We start from the raw sequence: 9,673 nt of genomic DNA, 5'->3' as shown, positions 1-9,673 counted from the left end.
TGGTGCTGAGGAAGAGAACTGAGTGACCGCAGCGGCGGGTAAGGCACTACAGCGAGAACACGAGCCCTGTTGAGAAGAATCAGAAGCGTCGGCAAGTGTGCGTCATCGCCGGTGCCCTAGCTGCTGAGGTCCTGCGTGTTTGCACGAGCCGGAAGGGAAGTGCGCAGATCGGCTTTCATCTGGCGCGACTCACTCGGCTATCGTGGCCTCCGTGACGTGGGCGATAAACGCCATCACGCCCTCGGCCCGAAGTGCTCGGCAGTTGATCGGACCGCGCGGGACAACAGCAGCCGTCCCCGAGCGATAGAGCAGATCGGCATATCCCATATCTGCAACGGTGGCTTTTCTCCGGCGGGTTCTTGCCTGTGTTGCGGCTTACGGTTACTCGGGTCGCCTGGTGATCGTCGTTTGTTCGTTCAAGATGGCGGCGATAATTTGGCTTTTCGCAGTCGCCACGATGAGCGTCGCCGATGGAGGATCCGTGGTTTACGTGGAGCCTGAACAGGTTCACCTGTCCTACGGAGGTGAGACAAACTCCTGCGTCTCGCTCTCATCCTGGGGATGCAGCTCATAGTGTTTTTGTTCGGCGCTGCATCAAAGTTTCACTGGTATCCAGCGTAGGAATCGTTCAACTACTGCGAGGCATCTCAGGGGCATCAAATGCAGCCTGCTCTGTGCGTGCAAGCAAGTGCTGTGAGATTGTTTCTCATAGGTGCGTGATGAAGTCCGAGCATGACAAGAAATGTGAGCAGCGGGAAAGCGCCTACAAATACTGCACGTGCTCAGCGATTGAAAAGCGATAGTCGGAACGCGTGGCTCCCAGCACTTTTCTTCAGCGGTGATCTCTGAAGGGCCAGCTGTAGTCACAATTTGTCCAAACGTCTCTTGCTTTCACCGTGTACAACAATGCATGAGCTCAGTGTTCCCACCGCGCCCCGATGATGCAAAGAGCGCCGGCCGCCTAGCGCTCTGAGTATCGCGTTTCAATCGCCGAGTACTGTACGTGCGTTCGTCGGCGGTACTTCCTGCTGCGTGTGTCACATTTTGATTCATCGCCGTTTTATTTCTTTCGCGCTAGCTATGCTTAAAGGCAGCCTTTTGTACTGAAGTGTTGTTGTCTGGGCATGGCATTGTGGAGAGTACGTAAAAAAGAGCGAAATCATTACTTTGCTACATTACAATGACTATGGGATAAGCAGTGTGTGAAACAGACAAATGTGGAGATCTCGACGTTGTTGGTAAAGTGGTCGCATCCAGCAAACTTGTTCGCAGAAACCACTTCACCGACACTGTCCGTATTTTATGCAACAAGTGCGGCGATGTGCCCAATCACACTGTTGTTTAAGTGATTACAGACAACGTTGTAAAGCTCGCCGTGTAGCTCAGCTTTCGTTTAGCGATTACTTTGTCGATAGGGTGTCCCCCCTTTTTGTCAGTGGTCCGCCGTACCTATACGACACTATAGCCGATTAAGTAGCCGAAAACTGCTGCCATTCACGCTGTCAAGAACAGGAAGCATTGCTCAAGACATGTCGTTATTACTGAACAAAACAAAATCCTCCAAAATCACCCGAACGCTCAAATCTAGCGTGGCATAACTGCGTAAAGTATACATACATGCGCTAAAATGTACCGCATTCGGACGCATCCCGTGATGGACGCACCACATAATCAAACTTTAAGATAATTTTAGCATTTCGCTCTCGGGGAGCCACATTCCCATGGTGATGAGGGAAAGTGCGAGAAATAAAGCTTGGTGGTGAATGGCACACTGTTAAAAAAAGGGCAACTGGACGGGTTTACTTGACGTATATTTGTAACTTTTATGCCAGTCTAATGAGCACTCAGTCTTTCACGTTCCATCTTATTCCATCATATATGGCGGAAAAGTATGAAACAAAAATTACAAAGGGCCCAAGTGCACGGAAATTGTTTGCCGCCCACGTTTGTGACGTACAAATGCGACCTAACTTCTTGGGGTGACCAAAGGGTCAGTTAGACCACATTTCTTCCATTTACGGTGGGGCAGAAAATAGCCATTATCACAATATTCTTGAGCGACTCCTTATATCTACAGCCGTTTGCAACTTCACCACAGCACCAAGCCTTCTCCATTACGAGGACTGCGTAATTGAGGTTCACATTCAGGTGCATCTCGATATAGTCAGACCACTAGGGCAGGAGCGCAAGGAAAGACGATAGGATAAACATTAAACAGACGCCACAAGCGCTCGCGGCGTCTCTTCTACGTTTTGTTGTGTCCTCCTCGTCCCTGCGCTGCTGCCTTAGCATGCCGGAGCAACGAAGTGTTTTAGGCTAAACTCTTTTCAGTTCTTTTCTTTATGCTATCGTGTATTTGCTGCATGATTTTTATAATTGTTTGGAAAAGTGGAAAAGTAATACTCGCGCACATGAAACTTTGCAAAACAAGTGAAATATTCAATGCACTTGCGCTACTTTGTTGTAGAAATAGTGAGTAAACAGAAGCAAGGCTCGATAGATATGTTGGCTATCCAGTTGTTTATCAGGCTGCTGTGTTCCTTCTCCCCTACTTATCTCTTGTTAGCTCTGGCTCTCAAAAGTCACCCCCAGCCGGGTTCGCAAATACGGCATTTTTAGTTCGCCGTGCTTTTCCTTTGCATTTAATACGTCTTCATTTTGCGATCTTCGTGTGTGCTGAAAAGGTCAACGGCAAGATTTAATTTTAGGTCTTCGACATGTTGCACGTGCTCTCGGTCCCACTGCTAATGAGATTCCCCAGTGTTTCTGTATACACCCAGTCGGAAACATTTATACAGGATATTCATTTTTTTCGTCCGGATAACTCATGGCAGATTCAGCTTCTGAGTCTTCCGCTGTCACGGTCGGAGCGGTGATGGTATCAAGATTGTCTCAATGTGAGTGTGAGAACGATATAAGAAACGCAAACAAAGATTGCCGCAGCGATTCAGCAAACTGTACCACTATCTTCGTACACACGCAGTCGATGCGTCCCTAAATTTTCTTGCAAGCTGCTTCCCTGAAGTAATAAAGAGAGAACGATTGCCGGGCCGTTGCGTGTTATTTCTCTTCGGCTATCTTGGCTGTAACTTTTTGTAAATAGTCCATACGCAAACATCGCCTTGCTTTGAATCCATTTGGCGCCCTGTCATACAATGGTGGTTGGGCGGGGTACTTTCACCTGACCACGGAGCTCCGAAGCAGTCGTCGCTGAGGTGCGATCACCACGGCAGACGAGCCGGCATTTGCGTCAGCACTGCGAACTACGATCGTGCTATTACACTCCTGAGAGCCTGAACAATGAAGAGCACAGATGAAACTGACGCCGAGAACTGGCTGGCGCAGTGCAAACAATCACTGAGACTTGATAGCCATTCCGGCCGATTTGACATTCCAACTTGATAGAACGGTGAAGTTGTGGTTTGAGAACCATAAGGACGAGCTTGGTAGCTGGGTCAAGGTACGCCCAAACGTCCACGAAGTCATACCTATCGCACATCTAGGAGGTGCTGGCGCTGTGCCGTAAAGCTCACAGTGTCATGCCGGGGTCTGACAAGGTTGGGCATGTGTTAAAGGGGCTAATAGACGACGCATTCAATCTGCTAATGTGCAAAAATTATGCTGCTGTGGCTGCCATCATCGAAGAGTACAAGTGCTTCGAGCTGGCTAAGAGCCGCCGTCTTGAACGATCATTAGACAGATTTAGCAGTGGGTTTGCGGTCGGCTCCGCTCTCACCAACGTACCCTAAACAATTTGCACACTGCCGCTCAGCAGAATGCTAGCGGGAACACTAATGCGCGTGTGCACAACGCGCATCCCGCCAGCGGAACGTACAACCATAGAACGCTATCCACGTTCCGCTACGAAACTGGTTGAGCAGAGGGAACGCTACGGGCGTTCATGTGCTGCAGGTGCGCTTCACATGGGCTCCGATGAATTTCGCTGTTTCCTGCGTCCCAAGCTCTCGGACACCCGAATTCTTTTCAGCTAGACCACCCTAAAGACTTACGGTTCCCACCTAGGCTGACAGAAGTCGTGAGCGTCAAGTTTTTTGTGTATATTGGCAGTTTCAAAGGTCTTAAAAGTGGCGTTGCCAAGCTAGGCCTAACGCATCCGCGCCAGCGGTGAGCGGGTGGGTCTAGCGCGCCGCGTTTCAAGTGATATGTCAAATTAGACGAGCCGGCCTGCGCCGCAGAGCGACACGCACGCATCTTCGCTCCCTCCGCAAGGCAAGCCCGACTCTGAAACTGCAGAAATGGACTGCAGAGGTAAGCCATTCGGACGGCACAGAGTCGTCTACCTGAACGGACTCTACCTTCGGATCCATGGAGGAAGACCCCAACACCAATTGGACACTCAATCTCATGCGCTGGACAAAGAAGAAACTGGCCAGGGGGGAATCTGGGGCGATAGCAGGCGTCACCCTCCACCCGACCGGGTCCGAGAACACCTCATCAGCCCCGGCACCCGCCGGTAAGAGACGACGCCGACTCTCGCCCCTGCCGAGGGGTGATTTCAATGTCATCGTGTGCCCCAGGCAGGGCCTCGCAGTCAAGAACTACGTCACTTACCAGTTCTCCAAGGCAGTGGGCCTCGCCAGCAACGGGCAAATACAAGATCATCAATTCTGGTCCATGTACGGCCGGGCTCCAACATCTTAGTCATCCGTACGCCACACCAAGAGGTGGCGGATAAAGTCCGAAAAATGACGCATCTGCTGCTAGCGGGCATGGCATACCCGGTTAACGCATACGTGGCAGCACCCGAAGGCTTCTCACGGGGAGTCATACATGGTGTTTAGCCCAGCACCCCCCCCCCCCCGCAGGAACGCATGGCCCACCTTCGCGTGCGCACGCAGGGGGTAGAGATCTTACAGGCAAGAATGCTAGGCAGCAGCAACACAACCGTCATCACATTCTGCAGCAATTTCGTCCCCCGGTTTATATACTATTACGGAGGAGAAATGGCATGTCACGTCTATAGCCCCACCCAACAAATCTGCCACCTGTGCTGCAACGTCGGACACAGATCCGATGTATGTCTCATACCAAACGCCCGGGTATGCAGGCTCTGCGGGACTCCCAACCCCACTAAAGACCACAGCTGCGCCACATGTTGTACCCTATGCAGTGGCGCACACCACACCTGAGACAGCGAGTGTAAGAAGCGTCTCAAGCGCGACAGAATCCGCCAAGCCAGGAACAGGACCAGGCTCAGCAGGGCGGACCAACCAAATCCCCCACTCAGAACCACCGAAGATGGTTCAGCTCCGAGAGGGATGCCTCTACAGACAGCTACTCCCGCTCCCACTCTGCCTCCAACTCGCGGGTCAGACTACCACTACGCCCACCAACCCCACCACCGCAGCCATCTGGAGAGGCAAGCAGCCCTAAGGAAGGGAAGAAGACCCCAGTACAAGGCCAGGTGACCCCAGGCTCAAGCCAAATGACCCCAGGACCAGCCAAGCAGCTACAACCCACTGGACCACAAAACAAACCACAGGTGAGCTGGGCAGCCGCAGCCTCCCGAAATGATTTTATTAACAACCATAATAACGCGGACATGTAAGCTCTCCGCGCCGAAATTTCCCAGTTAAGACTAACTATTAACAATCAGGCCAAAAGGATCGCCGAACTACAACAATCCCCCCTCCCCCCGCCCAAGTGCAGCCACTGTGCTACCACTGACCCCCAACGTGTAGCTAGAAATCCCGCCAAGCGAAACGTGGAAGAATGCGATGTGAACAATTCTTCAAGTGATGCAGGCTCTGACCTTAAACGGCTCGAGCTCCTAATTACTTACTTCGCTTCCCGCGTCGATCAACAGCTACAACAGCAACAACAACAGCTGCAGAACATTAACTCCAGGCTCGAGTTCGTCGAGAAAAAGTTGACAGCTTTGATACCCGCTTAAACGACGTTGAATCCACAACCCTTGCCGCGCCGGGTACACCCAGACCCAAGTTGGCCACGCCATATGAAAGACCCATCACAGCGCCTAACGCTCCAACTGGAGTGGCACTCCTACCCTCTGACCATGGCGCCGAGACCAGGAATTAAAATCTGGCAATGTAACTGCAAGGGAATCTTTCAAAGACGCGGTAACCTCATGCAGTATATAAAATCACAGGACCTTCCGGATGTGATAGCCCTCCAGGAAGCGGTATTCCAGGTCAGGTTAGCTGGACACAAAGCCTTTAATACCACACGTAAACCACAGTTCACAGCCACTTTAGTCCAACGTGACTTTTCGGTGTTAGAACATACCTTTAGCGACATAGACATAGATCATGTCCTCCTAGAACTACTCCCCTGTACCAGAACAGGCTTTAGTCTGTTGAACTCTGTTCATTCTAAATTTGTATAGCCGCCCCGTAGAGCACCGACAGAACTTTGGCCCCCTATTTACGCGCGTCGCTATAGACTTGCTGACCGGCATGGCCTCATTGTCGTGGGAGACTTCAACGCCCCCCACACACCATGGGACTACCGCTTGAGTACACCAAAGGGCAACAATGTCCTCACCCACGCACAAAATAACAAATTCACATTATTAAATGGCCCTCTTACCCCTACTTGGATAGGATGGAGTGTCGCGGAAGACACGTCACCCGACCACACCTTTGTCCGCAATGTCCAAAATCAGCAATGGACCAACACCGGGGAGACCCTCGGTAGCGATCATTGTATTCTAAATACTATAGTCCATACAGGCCCACAACGCCGAAAGGGTAGACAGAACGCGCAAGTCAAGTGGGACCGGTTTCGCAGCCAACGGAAACAAACCGCACCGGACACAATCACAGATATCAGCGATTGGACACAAGCGTTACTAGAGGATGTAAGTACAGTCACCTCCGTTATACCGGAGGAGGCGGGCCTGCATGAAGTAGATAGTCGGCTGCTTCACTTGTGGGAAGCCTGCAGTAGCATTTTAAAACGCTGCAAAACACAAACATTAAATCGTAAACATTAAATCGTAAACTGTCGAGCAGGGCTACGTAACGTACGTAGCCCTGCTCGACAGTGAAATAGAGGCCCATGCACAGAAGCTTTCTAAGCAGCAGTTGGGACAGATATGTAACGACATGCAGGGAAAACTCGGCATCGCGAACACCTGGCACCTACTGAGACACCTCAAAGGCCCCACTTTGAGGTGCACAAAGTGCAGAAATGTGCACAAATGTGCACAAAGTGAAAATCGCACTAAAATAGCGCATCAATACCCAGGCACTGACTCTGACCTCCTTAATCAATTAGAGGCGAAGTACATTTATTACACCCCATCAATCTCTCATCCGGACTACAACGGAAAGGCCAACCAGGACTTAGAGAGAGAGATAAGTTTAATGATGCGAAATGCAGAGAGGTCGGCCTGAGGTAAATTCCTCTAGCCAGCTACTCTGCGTTGGGGGAAGGGGAAGAGGGAAAGAAAGAGGGAAGAAAGAGGCGCGTGATGGGTGACGATGATGAGAGAAGGAGGATGTGAAACATATGGCAAGCACTTTGGCATGCTCAAAGCCTACAGTCCAGGCCCGTACTTTTTAAAAAGTTTAGTAGCGCCTGCATGTCCTTGAAACTTGATTGAGTGTCTGGCCAAGGGCCTAGAATAACGTCCTCCGACAACGGTGGGCTGTCGAGACGCGTAAGGTCATTATTCAACCTTTGACGCCCTTGCACGTACCTAGGGCAGTCACAAAGCACATGACCTATAGTCTCTTTGACATTGCACAATTTACAGTCTGGAGACTCGGTGCGTCGCATGAGGTGTACGTATCCGCGCGTAAACGCTCCATGCTCCTATACTGGAGGTTGAGGTCCGCGCAGCCCTACAACAACTCCGTACCGGATCAGCCCCCAGTCCAGACAAGGTAACAAGCAAGGCACTCCGAAACTAGGATGACAGTTCAGTCAGTGCCTTCGCTACGTACCTGAACACATTATGGGACAACGGTCAAGTACCTGAAATGTGGAAGCACCCCAAAATTATATTCATCCCCAAGCCAGCAAAAATTAGATTTGGATAACCTGAGAGCCATCTCTCTCACATGATGTGCAGGGAAGGTAATGGAACACATTATCCTAAACCGGATGCAGAAATACATCGAGGATAATACTCTGTTCCCTACCAACATGATTGGCTTTCGACAGGGACTATCCACAGGGGATATCATGTTGCAAATCCAACATCAAATTTTGAACACTAACACCGGGGGCGGAACTAATACAATATGGGGCCTCGACCTTACAAAAGCGTTTGACCGAGTCAAACACTCCCAAATTCTCAGTCGGCTTCAAACCTTAGGTTTAGGAAAGAAGGCCTACAGATACTTCCGTAGCTTTCTCACCAACCGAACGGCAGAACTCCATCTTGGCGACCTCAAATCCAAAACCATAAGGTTAGGAAGTAGCGGCACACCACAAGGATTGGTTTTGTCCCCTTTCCTGTTTAATGTTGCCATATCCCTGCTTCCCAGGATACTTGACCGTATCCCCAGTCTCAACTTCAGTCTTTATGCGGACGACATAACCTTTTTGGGTAAACAGAGGGAATGACGCCCAAGTAGAGGAAACCCTGCATGAAGCAGTCATACGGACGCAAGTGTGCGCACAAATGTGCGGACTGACGTGTTCCCCGCAAAAATCAGAGGTTGTTCTGCTACGCGGTCCCATTCAGGTACAGAGACAGCACAGTGCCCCCCCCCCCCTTCCAGATCAAAATCTTGGCGGAGACACAATCAATCCCACAGGTGAAAACCATCAGGGTTTTGGGTTACTTAATTCAAGAGAACGGATTAAATACCGAGACCATAAACAAAGTCGACACGCAGGTACAGCAAACACTGCGCTTACTGCGCAGAATTTCTAATAACCATTCAGAGATAAAGGGGGCTGAGCACATTAGGTTGGTGCAGGCCGTTATCATAAGCCGTATATTATACACAATCTCTTACCTTAACCTACGACGCGTGCAAAAGAACAAGGTAGAATGTATTACACGGAAGACGTAGAAGGCTGCCCTTCTGTATATACATCAACCGAGAAACTCCTTGCACTAGGGGTGCACAACACCCTCGATGAACTCGTCGACGCTCACCGCATAAACCAGTATGAGCGCCTCTCCCAATCCGCTCCAAGTAGAACAATACTGCAAAAAGCTGGAATACAGTACGAGACATTGATGTGCCCCAAAATAAGCATAGACCCTCTATACTGGAAGGACATTCGTGAGCTATACGGTAAGGACATTCGCCCTTACCGAAAATATATACACCCTATTCACCATGAGGAGCGCAGGCTAGCCAGGGCCCAAGCACTCCACAAGCAATATTGTAATAACGCAGATGTAGTCTATGTAGATGCATCGCCATATAAAGCCCGTAGTGCAGACGCCGTGGCCGTGGTAGACTACCGAGGTGCTATCACATCCAGAGGCACAATTCAAACCCACAACACTGAGTGTGCGGAGGAGGCAGCCATCTCCCTCGCCATCACCGCTTCCAACTGCAAGATTATAATCAGCGACTCTAAGTCAGCGGTTCGTAATTTCTCCAAAGGGCGTATCTCCCCCGAAGCTTATGACATCCTGAAACGAAACTCATATCGGCGCCCCGTCATGTTCATCTGAGCCCCGGCGCATTCCTCACTGCCTGGGAATTAAGTGGCCCACTAC

General features: G+C 50.5%; 1 protein-coding gene across 1 annotated transcript in view; it reads left to right on the top strand.

Moving 5' to 3' along the window:
• The first annotated feature begins 265 nt into the window (after nucleotides 1-265).
• LOC119450941 (acid phosphatase type 7-like) overlaps nucleotides 266-9,673 on the top strand; it is a 278,007-nt gene continuing 268,599 nt past the window's right edge. The window contains exon 1 of the mRNA XM_037714405.2: nucleotides 266-524. Within this exon, the coding sequence (XP_037570333.1) occupies nucleotides 422-524 (103 nt within the window). The 5' untranslated portion in view covers nucleotides 266-421. The remainder of the gene's footprint in view (nucleotides 525-9,673) is intronic.

The sequence above is a fragment of the Dermacentor silvarum genome, chromosome 4 (assembly GCF_013339745.2).
Source record: "Dermacentor silvarum isolate Dsil-2018 chromosome 4, BIME_Dsil_1.4, whole genome shotgun sequence".
Classification (NCBI taxonomy): Eukaryota; Metazoa; Arthropoda; class Arachnida; order Ixodida; family Ixodidae; genus Dermacentor; species Dermacentor silvarum.
This window is presented reverse-complemented; position numbering and strand designations above follow the sequence as displayed.